This window comes from Sorex araneus, chromosome 6 (genome assembly GCF_027595985.1).
Source record: "Sorex araneus isolate mSorAra2 chromosome 6, mSorAra2.pri, whole genome shotgun sequence".
In the NCBI taxonomy this organism is placed as follows: Eukaryota; Metazoa; Chordata; class Mammalia; order Eulipotyphla; family Soricidae; genus Sorex; species Sorex araneus.
Window position 1 is genome coordinate 1279857 of NC_073307.1, and position 19752 is coordinate 1299608.

The 19752-nt window shown below is 65.6% G+C and overlaps 1 protein-coding gene across 2 annotated transcripts in view; it reads right to left on the minus strand.

Annotated features, from left to right (window-relative positions):
* PPP3CA (protein phosphatase 3 catalytic subunit alpha) overlaps nt 1-19752 on the minus strand; it is a 97683-nt gene that overhangs the window by 17530 nt on the left and 60401 nt on the right. For both annotated transcript variants that reach the window (XM_055144143.1, XM_055144142.1), the window contains exons 2-5: nt 17420-17620; nt 5537-5661; nt 3204-3315; nt 2461-2606 (exon numbers count right to left, since the gene is read on the minus strand). In XM_055144143.1, coding sequence (XP_055000118.1) covers nt 2461-2606; nt 3204-3315; nt 5537-5661; nt 17420-17620 — 584 coding nt within the window. The remainder of the gene's footprint in view (nt 1-2460; nt 2607-3203; nt 3316-5536; nt 5662-17419; nt 17621-19752) is intronic.

Genomic DNA, 19752 nt, shown 5'->3' on the forward strand with positions numbered 1-19752 from the left:
ACCTGGGTGGGAGGGAGAGGCTGGCCCGTCTCTGAGTACTGGGGGCAGAACCCACTGGATAACCCTAGATGTCTGGTATAACCAGTGTAGATGGTCCCTAGATAACCAGTTGGGGCGGGGGGAGGCACTTGGAATCTCCGTCCCACGTGGATTCCCGAAGGCGTCACAGAGAATCCCCGACTCCGAGAGGGGAAAGTGACCAGCGACTGCCCTTAAGTGACACTGAGGAGCTCCGTGACTGTCCTGCTGAGACTCGCCAGCAACAGCTCAGTCTGAGTCGTGTTTGTAAGCATTGCTTTGTTCGGTTTTTTTGGTTTTTTTTTTGGACACACCCAGCAGTGCTGGGGGTGACTCCTAGTTCTGCCCCCAGGGGTCACTCCTGACCCGCTCAGAGGACCACGTGGGGTGCTGAGACCGGACCCACTTGGCCACGGCTGTGCCATCTCTCCGGGATCCTAAGTGAGTCTAGCCTACGTGGGTTCCCCGCACACCATTCACCACTGTCCAAGCTGGTCTACTTGTGACTTTGGCTTACACACAAATGTCATGAATATTAAGGAAAAAACTGCAAAATTCATCCTTTTACAGTGCAAGTGCAACTAAGAACTACGTGACCAACTTAATCTTCCTAAATTATTAGTGTGACGAGTAATGAAACCGTTAGATTTCCACTCCTCTTTGGAATAAGCTCAAACATGTTTTCTGAAAGCAAATATATGGGGCCCATAATGTAGTTCTCAACAGTTCAAAATTCCCTAGAATAGCATTAAAATAGAGAGCGAGGAGGTGAAAACAATCTCTCAAGTGTGTCAGAAACATAAATGTGAAAAACTCCTCTGACCTTAATTTCAATTCCTGTATCATTTTAAAATAACAAGAAAACGTTTCTATTGCTTCTATCCCTCCCTGGTTGAGTGTTGGATGATGCCGGGCTGCCCTGCTCCTCCCGAGGGGAGCTGGGGGTTACCCAGTTACTCCCCCAACAGTGCCCCTGAGGCACCCAACTCCACCAGGCACTAATAATCCTATATTGCTTTTCTCTTTACGTCCTTCGCATGGTTTACTCAGCAACGTCCTTTTTGTGTAGACACAGGAAGACAGTTCACGCTATGCTGTGTAACATGGGAGTTAACTGACTCCAAAATAATATTTACTTCTGGGCATCCATCATATTTATTGGACTTAAGCCTTCCCAGCACCCCAAAAGCAGGGTCCCGACAAAGGGACTGGATGGACCCAGGGCAAGCTGTATGCTACCCTGGCATCGGAAGGGGAAAGCTAAGCATCGTAAGTATAGTAAGTTAAGAGCATGGTCATGGAACAAACTCTGTCATGACCCAAAAGGAAGTAACTGAGTAAAGACCCTGCTGGGGTTGGGAAGGAGTAACCTGGCCTGAGGACTGTGGTCTGGGATATATAGGGAGATGTCCCCAGGAAGAGCTGACCTTTAAGCTTAATACGTCTCTCACTGTGTTCATACAAAATGACTAGAAATGTTATAGGAAGTAAGTTTACTGTGATTGTTTAAATGGGTTACTAGCTGGGGAAAGGAGAGAGCAATGCACCCTGGATGGAATCCCGCCCTGAGCAGATCTCCTAGTGATCTGGACTGAGACGAGACTTTGTCCCTGAGGTAATCTCCTCTAACCTCCCCTGCAGGAGTGGCTTTACCTCCGTTTGTCCTTGTGACAGTGTCAGCCCCACTTGTGTGTGCCCCCACCCTTCGTGATTTCTTATAACTGTGCTGTAAGGGGCAGGAGGGGACTAGAAGATGACTGGGACTCCGATAAGGACAAGGAGGACGAGGATAACGGGACTGTGGTGACTGGGACTACGACCACGATTGTCTGCAAGGGAGAGATCGGACTATGCTGGGGAGGAGAGAAATAAACTCAGCACTGACCAGCCGGGGCCCTGTTTCTCCGTCCCCAGTCCTGTTCCCTGGTCCTCCGTCCGTCCGTCGCTGTGGGCTGGTCAGGGCACCGGCTCCCAGCCACCGAACACTCCGGTCCCTCCCGTGCCCACACCTCAAGAACTATCTCTGAGGTTTTTCTTTTCTTTAAATCACCTTTTCCCATTTTGTTCCTACGTTCTGTTGCTTTTATCAGGCAGAACACAAAGGACTGTCGCTTCTCTGCATAAAATGATCCCATATTTTCACATTCACTCTTGGAGAAGACGCCCCACCTAACTCATCTTTCCTCCCCGTCTACAACAGCCAGAGCTAGTGTTAAATTAAGCAGAAAAACGCCTCTTGAAAGCCACTTTCTTACCTGCCCACTTATCCCACCCGAGGCACCGTCACGATCAGGGAGCTCGCGGGGGCCCGGGGGAGGGAACGGCCAGCGTGGGGCGGTACAACCACGGCTGCGGCGTCCGGCCGCGCCACCCTCTGCCCGGGAGGCCGCGGACAGCGGTGACGGCTCAGACCTTGGGGCCAGGGGCGGCCGCGGGACTTACTTTCCGGATGTCGTCCAGCGTGTTGATCTCTGGGGACAGGCCCCCGTGGACACACAGGAACTGCTGGTTCATGAGCGCCGCCAGGGGCAGGCAGTCGAAGGCCTCCATGCAGGCGTCGTACACGCGCTCCGAGTACTTGATCTTACCTGCGGGGACACGGGGTGGGGGGAGAGGCGGTGCGTCACAGGGCAGGTGGGGCGCATCTGACCACCCAACGCGGGGACTTTCTTAGGGTCCTAAGGGCCGCCGCTGTCGCTACGATTTTAGCGAAGCTGTGCAGAGCGGAGACTTCGTGCATGCTCTCGCTACTTCGAACTTCAAGTTTCAGCAGAGAACGTGGGAGACTAACGGGGCTACTGCCTGTGGTACTGCTGGCTCCGGTGCTCAAGGGCACGTCAGCTGGGTCCCAGGAGAAAGGTGCGGGGCTGATTCGGCCTCAGTGAGCTGCCAGGAGAGCCGAGGTCGGGGCGTGCCGGGGAGGCCCCGGGATCAGCACCCCGGTGACTGACAGACAGATCGGCGAGTCCCTGGGCTCTGAGGGTAAACGGTGCCCAAGAGCAGCTGAGGTCCTCACGTCACCTAGACAGGGCTTGAGCTCCGGGGAAGCCCAGAGTGACAAGGAAATGTGTCACTGCAACTTGGGCGCCTTGGCTCGGAGTGTGACGGCCTGACCTTAGCAGGGTTCGGAGCCCTGCCTGCTCACGGCAGGCGGCGTTCCCGGGAGAAGCGCGGAGAATACTTACATTCTTGTTTAAACGTGAAGTACTCGGTGAGATGTCTACATTCATGATTTCCACGAAGTAAAAACAGTGTTTTGGGGTAGAGAATTTTCAAGGCCCACAAGTATAGCACACACTGGGGGGAGAAGAACAAGACAATCAATCCCGATTCTTCCGTCCCACTAAGCCCCACGCAGGAAGGCACGGACCAAGAGGGTCCGTGTCCTCCCAAGGGCCCTGCCCCCGCACCAGGGGGGAGTGACGTCAAACAGGACAAAGAGCATCGACCCTGAACTCGAACCTCCACGAGGACCCTCTGTCCCCCGCGAGGAAACGGGGGGCTGCAAGGGCCCCGGGACAAGTGGGAAAGGAGAGAAAGAAGAACGAGATGGAGCACTGGTGGCGCGTGAGGTGCAGAGCAGCTGGGGGCTGGTGACTGACTGGCAGCGGCTCCTCCGCCCAGGCCGCGGGTTCCGGAGAATGCGGAGCGGCAATGGCGGCCCGGAGAAACGGGGGCAGATCTGACCCATTCCTCCGCCGCGCGCTGCACCCTGACCCCGTTTGCCAGCCCAAACCTCCAGTGACGCAAGTGCAGGGGCCCCGACGCTGGCTGGAACAGGGGCCTCAGGGCCCCCAGCCGCGCCCACCCACGGCGAAGCCGAGGGCACAGAGCCACCGACACAGAGGCCGGCCCGGCGGCCGGGTGAGAGCTGGGCTCCGGGAGCAGGGCCGACTCGCCGGGGCGCGGGGACTCACAGCAGACGCGGGCGGGCACCTGTCCCTCAGAGGGGGCGGGACCTGTCCCGTGGCCGAGGCTGAGGGGGCGGCGAGGAGCCAGAGCAGGTCACCTCAGCACACGCGGGCGCAGACGCCGGGGGCTTTCTGCTGCCCCTCCCATCAGGGCCCGTGGGGGCTCGCGTGACACACGACTGGCCCAGCTCTGGACAGTGACCAACGGCCTCTCTGGGGCCCCTCTGCACGGCCGGGGTGGTGGACAGGCTGCACCTCCTGTGAGAGGACGGGCACTTCGTCCTCCTCTCCCTGGGGCGGGGGGGGGAATGTGCCACGCACTGGCTGGCGCTGGGGCAGCTGCCTCGCGTCATGAGGCTGACGGGCCGGGGGATCGGGGGGCCGGGGGCCGGGCAGGCCGTGCCTGGTCTTGAGGGAGAGAACGCAGCACCTGTTACATGCAGGCCTCTGCTTGCTCTTACTCTGGGCACACACTAGCCCTCACGTGACACGCGTGTGGGCCTGCCAGTGCCCTGGACGCCGGGGCCCAAGTCTGGGAGGCCCCCTGTGTTCCCCGCTGCTCTCGCCTGCGTCCCTCTCGGCCAGCGGTGCTGTGGCACGACCCCGGACACCCCAGGAAACAGCGGGGTGCCTCCTCCTCCCGGCTCAGGGGTCGCGGCCAGGTCCCGGGGTGCCGGCCACCCCGACCTGACAGTCGGTGCAGTCTCTCGCGAGTCTCCTGCACGGCCCCAGGTGGGAGAGCGGGCCGTGTCCTCAGACACCCACACGTGTCCGGTGACTCCGGTGCAAAGGGGGCAGAGAGCCCAGTGGCTCCCACCTGACCGCCTGCCCGAGGCACCAGGGGAACTCGGACGTGCGGCCCCCGGCCCCCGTGTGGGAGGAGGGACACACCCGAGGACACAGTTTTGTTTTTTTCTGTGACGGGAACGAGCAAACAAAATCCGCCAGATGACTCTAAAGCAGCTTGTTGGAGAGCGACAGGCCGTTCACTGCAACTCGGCGTAGCTCCATCCCGGGGCCCCGGGGCCTCCCCGAGCCCTTCCGTCTGCTCACTGGGAGCTCAGGAAGGCCGTGATGCTCTGCTCTGTGACTGTCCCCGGGGCCACGTCATGTCATGCCAAGCACCGGGAGACGTGTGGCTGGAACACGGCCCTCGTGTCATGGGGCCCCACTCATGCCCGTCACGGGGCAGGTGGGCAGCAGGCGGGGACAGTGGCAGCCAAGGGTGTGTTTATGAGGGGCCCCAGACATGGCCACAGCCAGCACACACACACGTGTACGAGTGTACACACATATGCATGCATAGACGCACATGCACACGCTCATACAGACGTGCACACCCATGCACACACCAACACACACAGATCACACAATGCACATGTGCTCAAACATGTGCTCATGGGCACATATACACATGCACACACATAATCACACATTGTGCACATGCATGCTCACACACACGCACACGTCACTTCACACCAACACGCCAGCTCCCTCGGGCCGTGGGACCGTCACGCAGTGACACGGGATTCTCTCCAGCAGCGGCTCCAGCCCGGGAGGGACACAGTGGGACGCGGGCGGCAGGCAGGGTCCCCGCGAGCACTTACTTCGATGCTGAAGTACCCTCTGTCCACGTAGTCCCCCAGGAAGAGGTAGCGAGTGTTGGCCGGCGAGCCGCCCACCTCAAAGAGCTTCATCAGGTCGAAGAACTGTCCATGGATGTCCCCACACACTGCAAGAGACAGCACAGGGCACACTCACGGGGCGCCCACGCACGGCCCCGCCAGCCGCGGGGGGCAGCGCAGGCAGCGGGCCAACAGCCACAGCAGGACCAAAGGCCACCAGCGAGGGGGCACAGCCGGAGACGTCGGCAGCCCCGCGGGTCTTAGTGTGGCCTGAGCCGCCCCAGGAAAGCCCAGGGGACACTGTCCTCAGACACTGCCCCGCCGAGTCTGACACCTCCAAGGTGAACACACACAGAGCCGGCCCTTCACCTGAGCCTAAATTAGGGGAGCACGTACGGGGTGAAAGTGAGAAAAGTTTACAAAGCCCCCAAACCAGAGCACGTACAAACACGAGTGCTCGCCCCCCCCCTCTCTCAAACACCCCAACTGAGTTCTACTTCTGTATTTTTACACCTTCTCTCTCTTTTTTTTTTTTTTTGCTTTTGGGGTCACACCCGGCGATGCACAGGGGTTACTCCTGGCTCTGCACTCAGGAATTACCCCTGGCGGTGCTCAGGGGACCATATGGGATGCTGGGATTCGAACCCGGGTCGGCCGCGTGCAAGGCAAACGCCCTCCCCGCTGTGCTATCGCTCCAGCCCCATTTTTTCACCTTCTCTATTAAGCCAAGATCCTTGAGAAGAGAGTCCCGGTCTCTTGGCCAACCCCCCCCCCTTCTCTTTACTTACAACGTCTGAGCCCCCCTGGCTTCTGCAGACTGTCCCCGACTCTCCACAGCCCAGTTCCACGACAAGAAACAACCAGACCAACGTGGGGTCCACACGGGGCAGGAGTGACGCTGGACACACGCGGGGCGGGGGACAGTGCCCCCTACTTGGCTCCTGCGTGTGGAGTGACCACGGTGGGGGAGGGGCCGTGGGAGGGGGCAGCTTCGGCGCGGGAACCCCAACACACCCTGCAGTGCGCCCTGGAAGGACACGGGCCCACCTGCTCGGACGCCCAGACGGGCCCATAGCAGGGGGGCTGGCGACGGCCACGTCCTGCAGTCCCGGGGCCATAAGGGCCGGGCAGGGGGCCGGAGCCGCTTAGCCCGACTCTCTGCTCTGGGAGCCACACCCGAGGCAGGACTCTCGCTCATACAGGGAGCAGCTGGGGTCCCCTCCCGGGTGGGCCGGTGGGCTCCAGCCACACAGGGAGGCGCGAGCCGACAGCCAAACAGCGAGAGCAGACTTGGCCACACGGGAAACAGGAGCCCGCTGCAGCCACGGCGCTGTGACATGCTGCCGGGACCCAGCCGGGACACGGGTGCTGAAACATGGTGGGCCTGACCCCAACCACCGGAAACTGTGATAAAACACCATAAAAGTAACAAAAGATCCTGTGTGTAAAAAACCACAAAACATAAACAGAAGTTCGAGGCTGGAGACAGTCCAGTGGAAGTGTTCACCTTGCACGCCACCAACATGGGTTCGATCCCCGGCACCCTTCATGGTCCCCGAGCACTGCCAGGAGTAAGTGCAGAGCCGGGGTAGCCCCTGGGCCACTGGCGAGGGAAGGGGTGCAGGGGAGGCCTGGGCGGGGCAGTGCAGGGCCAGGAGTCGCCCTGCAGGGAGTCACACGGTCCCCGGGTCTGCGACGGCCTGATTAGAACCCAGGTCACCGGATGGCTCCTGGCAGGGAAACAGCACAAACCGGCCCCGACTGGACTTCATCAGGAGAAAGTGGCGGAACCAGGGGACCACTGACACGAAAACAAGCCTCCCGCAGCCCCCCGCCCCAGCCACCCTGGCTCGGGGTCCCTGAGCAGGTACGGAGGCTGCTTTCCCCCAGGGCACCTGCCCCCTCAGGCGCTTCCTGACGCAGAACTGGGAGAGCTGAGCCAGATTGGAGCAAATCAAACAATGAGAGTCCAGAGAAACGTGCTGACCAGGCGCGCTGGAAAGGAGCGGGCGGCCGCTTGGCAGCGCGTCTGCCAAGCCGGTCACAGCCCGGACCCGCCTCGCCACGACGACCCCCACGAGGGGCACGACACGCAGGCGACAAGGCCTCGGAGCCCCGTCCCTCACAAAGCCCCAAAATTCCCACACGCAGAGAGGTGGGGGAGGGGCGACTCCCAGCAGGGGCAGGGAGAGGCGGGGCCGAGAGCTTCTCACCCGTCTAGGGTGAGTGTCCCCCACTCGGCCCTGAGCACCGCCGGGAACGAGCCCTGAGCAGAGCTGGGGTTGGCCCCTAGCATGGCCAGCAGTGGGCCCCCCCACACATGCACACACACACAGACATGCACACATACACACAGACATGCACGCACACATACACACAGACATGCACGCACACACATGCATGCACACACAACACGCCTAGACGGGGGGCGGAGGCAGGCATCGAGGCTCCGTCTCGCCCCGCGACGCCTCTGCTTCCTCCTGGCTGACCTTGGCCCAGACCTGCGCCTTCGGTTGATCGTTTCTTCCTCCTTGGCCCACCCCTCGGCTCCCGGGACCAGCGGGACAGCAACCCCCGCCCCTGCCAGGTTTCCGGGGGGCTGTGGGGCCCAGCCAGCGCCCGGCCCGGGGGCCCGAGTGTCACAGGAGTCACCAAGGCAGAAGCACCGGGAGCCCGGGGCAGCGACAGAGTGGGCCAGCCGTGCGGGACAGGGCCGCGGCCCGCCAGGGAGCACGGGGCCCTGGCCGCACGGCGGAGGGGCCCAGAGGAGGCTGCGCCACGCCCCGGGACGAGCAGGGCTGGGGGGACTCGGTGGTCCGGGCAGTGGGGGGGCAGCGGGGGCGCCCAGACTGCCCGGCACGGGGCGTCTCTCTCAGGGCCATGCGGACAAGTGCAGAGCCTGAGCTCACCAGCACAAGGCTGCTCCCGCCCACGTGAGTGAGCTGTGGGCCGCAGCCCCCACGTCCATGGAGCCCCCCTAAGGGTGTGCGGGCGGGGGGGGCAGGGGGGCTCTGGGAGCCGAGAGGAGGCGGGAAGCAGGGCGGGCCGACCCCCACAGGCAGCACAGGCGGGATGAGATGCCCGGCAGGCAGCGAGAGGCCGTGGGCCCGTCCAGAGTGTCGCTGGTGCAGGGAAGGGGGCGCCAGGCCCGGGGGTGACCTGGCACAAGCCGGCCGCTCCCACCGCAGCCAGGTGGGAGGCGCCAACACTCCGGCCGGGGCCGGGAAACCTGAGCGGCGTCTCGTGTCCGCAGGGTACCGCGCCAGGCCCACTGCTGCGTGCCCCGCCCTCACCCGGGCCCCCAGGCCCCCCCCTCACCCAGGCCCCTGGGCCCCGCCCTCACTCGGGCCCCCGTGCCCCGCCCTCACCCAGGCCCCCGGGACCACCGATGCTTCCGAGCCTCCACCTCCCACCCCTCCCGAGACGGGCACTGGTCACTGAGCAGCCGAGCCATCCCAGGTTTCGGCACAGTGACGCTCACAGCCAGCAAGAGTGATGCCCTCGGGGTGAGGCAAAGCTTCCCGGGGCGTCTCCACACGGGGGGCGGGCAGCCGGGAGTGTCGTTCACGGGCCTGAGGACACAGCAGAGAACTACGGGCAGCAGCAGCGGTCAGCGGCCAGGAGAGGCCCAGACTCCGGCCCCTGGCGTGAGAGCCGGCGGCACAGCACTGGAGAGGCCCGAGGCCCGCCCAACCTGCCTGGGCACGCCGGCCCCGGTCTGCCCGCCGACCCAACCGTCTTCCGTGGACACTGCCTGGCCCCTCGTCTCTCGGGACGTCTGTTCTCACGGGCGGAAACGCAGCTCAGCTGGAGGCGTCACAGCGCCGCAGGGGTCCCAGCCCACTGGCCACAGTGGGCAGCCGCCGACGGGCCCTGCCCTGCCCAGGGAACTGGTGCAGAGACACCAAGTTCCCTGTCTCCAGAACGGCAGCCCCTCTCCCGCGAGGACCAAGGGCGGGAGGGCCGGGAGCCGGACACACACCCACTACCCCCTCCTGAGATGACCGTGTCCTCAGGGGCAAGTCCCCGTAAGGGTCAGACGGCTGCCCGCCGAGTGCACTGCCCCGCGGGCCCCGAGTCAGGTGAGGCTTCACTCGGCCCCACGCGCAGCCTAGACTCGCTCGACGGGATCTCGGTTCCCACCCGCCACTCCTGAGGGGCCCCTGGGTGGGCATGGGGTGGTGCCCGCGGCACATGGACCCCGGATCACGACACAACCGGCCTCACCCACGCCGAGCGGATGGGACCCCCGCCTGGGCACGGGAGGGGACGGCTGATTCTCACGGGCCCTGGACAGCCACCGCCCCGGCGCAGGAGGGCGCGGGGAGCCGTGCCTGCCGCGGACTCTGCCAGAAGGCAGGATTCACACCCGCCTCTTCCCCTTCCCCGGGGCGGGGACTCCCAGACAGTGCTCGGAGTGCCTGGGGCCTCCCTGGTCATCCCGGCACAGTCGTGAGTTCTGGGTTTTATTTTCCGGCTAATAGTTTCCTACTTCCCCGCCTCTCCTTGGAGCCACCGAGTCTGGCTTAGTTTCCTCTGTGCTCTGTGAGGAAACAGAGTCGCTGGCTACCCAGTCACTGCGGACACGTTTGAAGCAGCAGCACTGTGCACAGGTGCCCGGGCGAGCACTCCCCAGCTGCTGCGGGGTGGTCAGGGAACCCAAAGGGCTTTCATCCGAGACCATCAAAGGCCAGAGCTGAGGAAAGCGCCGAGTTCCGATTACAGAGAAGCAGCGGCTGGGCCTGGGAATCCAATCGAGTCGGCGTCGGGCGGCAGGGACCACGGCCTGGTACTACGGCCTGGTTCTGTGGGCCGGGCCAACTGGGACTCTGCCAGGAGCTGCTCGAAGGTGCACGACGCACAACTCACTCACGACAAGCACCACACCCCAGGGCCTGTGTGCGACACCTGCACCCCCTCTGGGCACACACCCACATGCTCAGATACACACGTGCACGCTCACACACCCCCATGCAGACTCAAACACATGCATACACGCGCACACTCACCCCACACCCACATCCTCAGATACACACGTGCACGCTCACACACCCCCATGCAGACTCAAACACTTGCATACACGCGCACACTCACCCCCACACTGACGTGTTCAGACGCGTTTACAGATGTGCACAACATGTTCATGCTCCCCCATGCAACTTACACACACATGCACACACACACGCACATACATGCACGCATACACACGGGCAGACACGTACACTTACACACACTCACACGCATCATACACACACACATATACGCACGCACACACCACCACAAGGGAAGTTCCGGACTCGCTCTCAGTCCTCCTGTTGCCGCCTTGTCTCTGTGGCGGCCACAGCTTACGCCGCAGGAAAATCGTTTTACCGGTTTCAGGACAAGACCCAAGTGAACTGGACCCTCCTTCGCACGGTCTCAGTCTCTGGTTATGGACGGACGGACGGACGTTCCTGTCTCCCCCAGCACCACGGTCCCCCTCCCCCGCCAGCACCGTGGAGCACCTTGGGGCCGCGCCAGAGCAGAAGGCATCGCGGTGGAACACGCCGGGTGGCGGCCCTGGGGCAGGGGCGGAGCGTGGCGGGGGTTTCCCGCCTCTCCCGGCCGTGGGCTCAGCTGCCCGCGAGGCCGGTCACTGCCCATGACGTGCCGCAGCCCTGGAGGCCACTGTCTCGGGTTGTCCCCGGAGAAACGTTCTCCGGTGAAGTTCTGTTGCCGCTGCCGATGACAGCGGTGCTGCCCCAAGCTAACTCCTGGTACCGGGTCCACCTGGCCCAGGACCGGCCGGTCAGCCGCATGGAGACGCACAGCTTAGCCCGTTCTCCCCGTCCCTCGAACCCAGCCCCGACAGTCAGAAGAAACAGGTTTGGGGGACGCGCTGGCGGGGCGGGCTCTGGGCCGACGCCCGTCGGTCTCACTCACAGGCTCGGGGGCAGCGCGAGCAGCCCGGGGGGGGGCGAGGTGGGACCCCCGAGCTCGAGGCCCACGTGGACTCCCGGGGGCTCCAGGGCAGGGGCGGGGACGGCAGCTCGGGCAAAGGTCCTGCCGGCCCTTCACCCGGAGAAACGCTGCCAGGGGCGCCCGCAGCCAGCTCCGAGCCAGGACTCCCCGAGGGGCCGCCCGCCAGCACTGGGTCTGTCTCAGCCACGCGCTCCGGCTGGGCACCGGGACGGGCTGGCCCTTCTGAGGCGCAGCCGCCCTGGCGAAGCCCTTGGGCCACGGACACCGGGAAACTCGGCTGGAGAATTGCTTAAGGGGAAAAGCAGAGTGTGCTTGGTCGGGATGGGGACCGAGTCCTCGGGCCCCACATGCAGCCTTAGGGGCCGGCAAAGCCCCTTCCAGGGGAGAGCAGCCCCCGGGCCAGGCTCTGGGGTCTTGGGATCTGGCATCCCTTGTCTATGGAAAGAGGAAGCGACCCAGCGGCCCAAAGGGAAGATCCTGCTGCCAGAAGTGTGATGACGGGGAGAGGGGGCGAGGAGATGGGGGAGGGGCGAGGAGATGGGGGAGGGGGGAGGGGTGGGGGAGGGGCTGTGGGGGTGAAGGGGCTGGGGTCCCAGAGGCGCCAGGCCCATCCGACAGCACAAAAGCAGCAAAGGCCAGTTAGCGCCATGGGCATTGCGGGAGAGAGATGACCCCTAACCTGCACCTGGGGGGGGAGGGCAGGGCCGGGAGGAGGCGGAGCCTGAGTCCTGCCCTGAAGCTCCCGACCTCAGGCCAGGGTGCGAGCACAGGTGGCCTCGACCGCTGCCCGGCTGCCCGCCCCTGCCGCGTGCCAAGAGCGTGTGTCCTGGGACCCGCGAGGGGGCGCGGCTGTGCCTGCCCAGGGTGTGGGCGGAGTCATCACAGCGTCTCTGCACGCAGAGGGGCCTCAGGGACTGCGGCGCTGGGCCGAGACTCTGTCTGCGGTCAGCACCTCCCCGAGGCCACACGCCCCACCGACGGCCCCAAACACCAGCACTCACGGGCCAGAGCGGGGCAGTGGGGGGCCTCTAGGCCGGGGGGCACGAGTGGGCTCGCCAGGGGCAGTGCCCCCCCAGCACCCAGGGCCTGACTGCCCGGCCGGGCGCGTCTCTGAGCTCGGCAGCGGGGGAGGCCCGGCTGCTGGCCGTCCATCGGCTCCTGGTTCCCGCGGTGTCTGCGGGCGCGCCGGGCTCCTGGGCTGCCCTCTGGACTAAAGCTCGCGTGACCGCGCCCCTGCAGGTGGCTGACGCTCTCTGGAGCCCCGGGGCTGTCCGGGCAGCTGCCGGCGTGCGGGAGGGGAGCCCCCTCTGGGCAGTGTCCCCCCGCCCTGACTGACCCCGCATGCCGGGTGTGGCACCCGAGCGAGGCCAACCGCCCAGGGGGGACGACTTCCTGGGGGAAAGGCCAGGTGAGCTTCGCGGGGTCCGGCTGCGGGCAGGAGGCGGGCAGGCCCAGTGCCGCCCTGAGCCAGAGCCACAGTGGCCACGACAGACGGACGCAGCCGCAGCGGGAACTGGGGCGCGGGGAGCAGCGGCGAGAGCCAGAAACCGGGGGGGGGGCCGAGCAGTGAGGTGCCGGGGGACCGGCTGGGCCCGCACCCCCGTGGCTGTGCAGGAGTGGAACCCGCCGTCCTCAGCCCTGCCCGAGCACGGAGCAGGGCCGCCCTGCGCCCACCGTGGCCTTGAGGGCCCGAGGGGACGGGGTGGACGGCACCCGCTGTGGTATGCAGACCCCGTGGACTCACGGCTCAGGACACGGGGAGGTCACTAGCGGGGAGACGGGAGCAAGCCCAGCACCTACACAGGGACCGGCGGGCAGGGACAGGCTCTGGTCAGCACCTGCCCATTGCCAGGCAGGACACGGCCAGCAGAGATGCCAGGAGAGGGGCTGGACGCCACTGGGGGCGCCACGTGGGAGAGCACGGCTGGGCTGAGGCCAGGTAATGCGGGAGGGGCCGGGGGCCGAGCCCTTGGCTGAGTCCACAGCAGGGGACAGTCCCTGAGCGAGCTGGACGGCTGCCTCAGGGCACACCAGGGGGCCCAGCTGCTGGCTCTCTCCCCAGGGCAGCTCCAAGGGTCTCCGGGCGGTGAGGACAAAGCAGTTGGGGGCCCTGCCGTCCAGGGGGACCGGCCGACGGTCCTACATCACGTGCCTTCACACCGCAGGGCCCCATGCAGCCGAGCCAGGGCCGGCCGGGCCCCGGGAGAGTGCCCTGAGAGACGCGGGGTCCCTGGGCACGGCCGGGGCCCGGGAGAGTGCCCGGGGCAGGGCCTGGAGAGACGCGGGGTCCCTGGGTATGGCTGTGGCCTCTGCCCTCAGCTGCCCTCTCGGGGCCACCGCCTGTGCATACCGCAGGTGGCAGGACAGCTTCTCCGTGAAGAAGGGGGTGCGGGCAGGGGTGGGGCCAACAGGGGTGGGGCCGGCAGGGGAGGGCCCAGTGCCCTTCCAGGAAACGGGGGCTTATCGGGCCCCACACGGCCCGAGCGGCAGGACGGCCCCCTAAGGCTAACGGTGGATCTACTCAGCTGCTGGCCCCGAGTCAGGCCACGTGCTCTGGGGTCACAGGTGCCGGGGTCAGCCCCAGGCCCCCGACTCAGCCCGACGCAGGGGCGTGGGGGGAAGTTCCGCACCTCGCCCCACCCTCCCCTTCCTGCAGGCCCAGCCCTGGGACGGCAGCGGGGCGGGACAGAGAAGAGCGGCCGGGCACGCCCCAGCCGAGTGCAGGCCACCGGCCACGGATGTCTCCACGCACACGCGAACACGGTGTGTCGGCCCCGACACCTTCCAGGGCGTCTGGGACACGCAGGCCAAAGCCGCTTGGGGGCCGGGCTCAGGGCAGCAGAGAGAAGGATCCCCCAACACACACACACACACACACACACACACACACACACACACACACACACACACAGAGCACAGCCCGCGACAGGATTCCAGAGACGTGCACGTGTTTGCATGTACACGTCTGAGTGTAGGCATCTGTGTGTGCGTCTGTGTCTGCTCATGTGTGCCTGTGCATGTGTGTCTGTGCATACACATTTGCGCAAGTGCATTTTTGTGTGCACATCTGTGTGTGCATGTCTGTATGCACTGTGTGGCTGAGTGCCTGTGTGTGTCTGTGTACACACGTCTGCATACATGCATGTTCGTATATGTGTGTGGACGTCTGTGCATGTCTGTGGCTGTGAGTCTGGTGTGCACGTCTGTATGTGTCTGTGCGCATGTGTGTACATGTGCGTGTCCAAGCCCACAACCACCTTCTCTGTCCCGGCCAGGGAAAGTGGCCTCCCTCCTCCACCTCTACCCGGACCCTTCCCCCGGCCGCCCTCGCACCCCGGCTCCCCCCCCCCCCCCCCGAGCTCCCCCACCAGGCACCCTCCTGCCACTTCTCGCTCTGCTCTGCGTCTGGACCGACGCGTGAGGTCCTGAGAGCGATGGGCAGGGCAGACGGGGCAGCCACGGGCCCCCCGGGGTTTCCTGCCGGCCCGCGCCCGCACACTGGGGCTCGGCCCCACAGGCAGGGCAGGGGGAGCCCCCCGCACGCCTCCCTTCCCAGCTCGGATGCTCGTTTGGTCAGCGTGAGCGGCTCGAACCCCAGGACGGCGACAGCTGCGGGAAGACCCCGCCCGGCCCCACCCCCGGAGGGCTCTGGTGCTCGGGACATGAGGAGGAGAATCCCGGTAAAGCATGTGCTTCGGGCTGACGACCGGACGGGCTTCACGGCACCGCATGGCGGCCTGGCAGTCACACCTCCTCCCGGCAGGCGGGAAAGGCGCCCAAGGGGGCCGCGTGCGAGAGCCGGGCGAGAGCGGGCAGAGTGCGAGGGACGAGGACAGCACGGCACGGGGCCCCGTCAGGTGAGGCCGGCACGGATGACACGGCGCCGTGACACCACCCCTGGGCACGCGGGGACACGGGGACACGAGCCTCCGGGGAGCCGCAGCTCACAGCTTCCTTCTGAGGGGACGGAGACGCGGCTGTGCTCGGGGGCCACCGGAGGTCCCGGCAAGTAAATCCCACTGGACACAGGAGGGCCAGGGCCTCCCCCACAGCCCCGCGCCGGCTCGGGCGCACGGACGTGTCCCCGGGGGAGCCCAGACACCGCCGAGGCCGTGAGCAGGCTGAGGAGAGAGGCCAGCGGCGGGGCGGGAGGCGAGGTCTGCTGACCAGCCCCGTGTCCGGCACTCGCCATTCTCCTTCCCCAGCTCCTGGCTCCCTCCGCAGAGACGCCAGCCCAGCCCGCGAGAGGAGGCACCGGAGCCTCCCGCCTGCCCAGGCCCAGGCCCCTGCCCTGCCTCCCCGCCCGGCCCAGGCCCAGCTGGCGGCTCACTCCTGGGCGCCAAGACACAGCAACACGAGCGTCGGGCCGGTCCGTGTCCGAGCCCACCTCAGTGCTGGGCGTCCCCGAGGCTGCGTCCAGGCAGGAGGCGCCAGCGTCCCCGGGATGGGGCACTCGGGGCTCGGAGGGAGGAGTCCTCCCCGTGGCCCCCAACCAGGGGCTCTGGCCGCGTGGTGACCCGACACCCCCACGGGTGCGAGGGGGCAGGAACACCGGGCACAGAGGGGGCTGAGGACCACACCCCCAGGCCGTGTGAGCTGGCGCTGACAGTCACGTCTGTGACAGCGGACAGACGCGTCCCACTGTTTCCCCGGGACACGCCCCAGCCCAGCCCCAGGGCCACAGGGGCCACTGGCGCCAGCACGGACAGCCACGCCGAGAGGCAGTGGCGGGGGGGGGTGGCCCCTCCCCTCCCGTCAGGCTCCAGGAAAGGAGCAAGAACAAGGCCCGGCGGAGGCCCCGGGGGAGCCCCAGGACAGGGCGGGGACCCAGGGGCAGCGGCGGCCAGCGGGGCCCACGTGGCTCTGGGCTCGGCCCCGGACACCGCCGAGGACCCAGGGGGCAGGGCCCGGCCACGGCCGTGACCTTTCTCACAGAGACGCAGGCGTGGCCGGGCTGGGCGGGCACCAAGGCCTCCGGGCAGGCCAGCCCTGGGGAGTGGCCAGAGAACCCCAGTGGGCAAGGCGCCCGGAGGGACGGCTGACCCGCCACCAAGGCGAAGGTCACGGCTCCTCGTGCCCAGCGTGGGCCCAGACCCCGGGCGGGAGCCCCGGGCTGCCCCCCGCTGGGCTGCCAGGCGGAGCCGGGAACCTCCCCAGTGACGCCAGCAGCTGGACAGCTGCCGTGACCTTGAGGCCCGGGGCCCCTCCCGGCCGGGCGCAGGGCCAGCGGCTGTGGGGAACCCGCTGCCCAGGCCAGGCCCCGGGCAGGAAGCAGCTGCGGCCGCTGCTGCTGGCAGATTAGCGGCCGGAATCCGACCCCTCCCGGCCACGCCCGCGCTGGGCTCAGGCGTCTCGGAGGAGCCGTAGAGGGGCAACCCCGCAGCCTGGCGCCCTCCCGCAGCCCCTGCCGGCCGGCCCCGGCCCCAGCCCGCACAGGCCCTGCCCCCGGGGCTGCACTGCCTTCCTCTGCCCTCCTGCCGGATAACCACGGCTCCCCTACGGGCACCAGACCCGAGCCGCTGCCCGGCCTGCCTGTCCACACCCGCTGGACTCGGGCATGGCCGAGTCACAGTGGACGCTCGGCTGTCACAAGCTGGCACTGCCCCGTCGGCTCTGGGGCTCTGGGGTAGACCCTCCTGGCCCTGCAAACCCCCCTCCCTGCCTCACGGGGGACGTGCCCCTGGTCAGGACCTCAGGCGGCCCCAGCCCAGGCACAGGACGACCAGGTCCACGGCAGATGGGCCGTTCCAGAGACCGGGGACTGGCCTCCTCCTGCCCGTGTCCCCCGAGGCCGCTGCCCACAGAGGGGCGTCCCCGCGGACGCGGTGTCCCCCAGCCCTGCGCGGCTCTCGGCGGACGGCCCCCCTCCCTCGGGACGCCCGGTGTGGCCGCCCTCGCACCCACCTGTGACCGGCGCGTCGATGTCCAGCAGGTTCTTCTCCTGCCGCAGGATGGACGCGCCCTCCGTGACGATGCGCAGGGCCACGCTCTCCTCCAGCCGGCCCTCCTTCATGAGGTGCGCCTTCAGCACGTCCACCCGCGGCTTCCCATCGCTGTCGAACACCTCCTTGGCCGTGAGCCGGTGACTGGGGGGGAACGGGACGGCTGCAGGACAGAGCCAAGGGACAGTCAGATGCGCGGACACGACGGCCAACGCCCGGACAAGCCCACGCACCCCCGACCCACGTCCCCACTCGTCCCGGCAACGCCTCACTGGGAGTGGAGCCCGAGGAGGAGGTGCCCACGCGTGGCTGGGCGGCGCCGGGAGAGGCGTGGACAGCTCTGTCCAGAGCGACAGGTGGCAGGGGCTGTCCAGCTCCAGCACGGACCAGTGCCCGCCCCCTCGAGCCCCCCGCCCTCCTCCGGCCCTTGTCCCCCAGAGGGGCTGGTCAGACGAGGCTCAGGAAGGGCCCAGCCCTCAGGGCTGCCTGTCGAGCCTCTCCTGGGACGGTGCCCCGGGCCCCACGCCACGCCGTACCCTCAGACCCCAGCCCTGCGAGCTCGCCTTCCCGACACCCTGCAGCAACACCGTCTGAACACAGGCACGGGGCGTGGCGGGCACTCGGGCCTGAGGGCTTCGTCGGCCTCTGCACAGCCTTCCCAAGGCCCGTGGTCACCTCAGGGAGCCCCGGGTGCTGACCTGCACTGCGGTCACAGCCGCCTCTTGTCACTGGGTCTGAGCTGAGCATCTACTCACAGTCCCCTGCCCCAACCACCACGGCCACCTGCTGACCACGGGCACCTGGCAATGGACACGGGCATTGTCTCGGGACACCCTCCCGCCCTCTGCGGGCACTGTCTCGGGACACCCTCCCGCCCCCTGCGGGCACTGTCTCGGGACACTCTCCTGCCCCCTGCGGGCACTGTCTCGGGACACTCCCGGTGCTGCCACCCCGTGCAGTTCCGTGCCCGACACAGGCCCTCATCGGCCCGGCCCCTCTCGGCCCCACCCCATGGTCCGGCCATGGGGGCTGGGATGGCTGTGGTCGTCGGCCCCTCCCTGCCTCTGGCTCAGCAGTGCTGGGGCAGGTGCCCGACAGCTACACGCCCGGCCAAGAGCCTCGAGAACAGACCCAGCCTCGGGCCCGGGAACAAAACCTCCACCGCTGGGTCCCGCGGGCCCTCAGCCGGGCGAGGCGAGTGCTCCCACAGGTACCCACGACCCGCAGGGATGCTCCACACCACAGAAGGAAGCCGCTGGCCCCCCGTCGGGCGGGGCCTCGCAACGCCACGCCACAGGCTCTCAGGGCTCACTCGGGGTGTCTGACCACGAGGAGCATCACCAGTGACCCACGTGACCAGTTACAGACGATAACAGAAACCACTACTCAACGGACACCGTAAGGTGCTCGAAAGTTTTACTGTAATGGAGGACCTGAATAAAATCTGGTTTATTGTTCAGACAAAGTTATCTGCATCGGTTCAGTCACTTAAGATGCCCAAGCCAAGCACAACTTATCTTGTGTGTAATATGATAAAGGAAAAAGAACATTACTGACTCTGACATGCAATGTCGAGTGTTCAGACTAAGAATTGTAATGATAAATGTTCAATAAAATGCTTAAAGGGCCTGTCACTGAAAATGCGTTGTTTTGTAAGAGCTACTTTCCAATCTCAGCAGCCATGTTCTAACTCTTAGCAAAGGGTGTTTATGCTCATCCCTGGAACAGCAAACTCATAGCACTGCATAAAATCCTACTCACTGGGGTGGATTTAGTCAGACGACTTATTATTTATTTATTGTCTTGAACATATTTTTCCCTCTGGAGAAACATGTCACAAGAGGAGATTAAAATCAAGAAGCAAACAAAATACTTCAAGACAAGTTAGATTTATTTCCCGAGGGAGCCGGTCCCTTAAACCTCAGTAATTATCCCTTAGAAATGAAGACGCTGGGGACGCTGAATCTCCACTTAACCCAAGACACGCTCCACCTGCCTCTGACTCGGTATCCTCAGACAGAAAAGACAGGCCAGAACCTTCCGCACAGGGGTGCCAGCTCTGGCGATGAATTCTCCCACAGACACAGGCTCCGGGAGTCCGGAGTGACGGACGGCAACCCAGAAACCAGGACGCTTGCGGGTCCCAAGTGGGCCTGAGCGCGGGGCTGGGAGCAACTCCCCACCCCCCGCCCGAGACGTTCCACGCCCAGTCCAGTCTCTCGGCTCCCCGGCCCAGCCCCACACGAAGAGGCCGGAGCACCGGGAACCCGGGCACCCCACGCCAGGTGGGTGCCC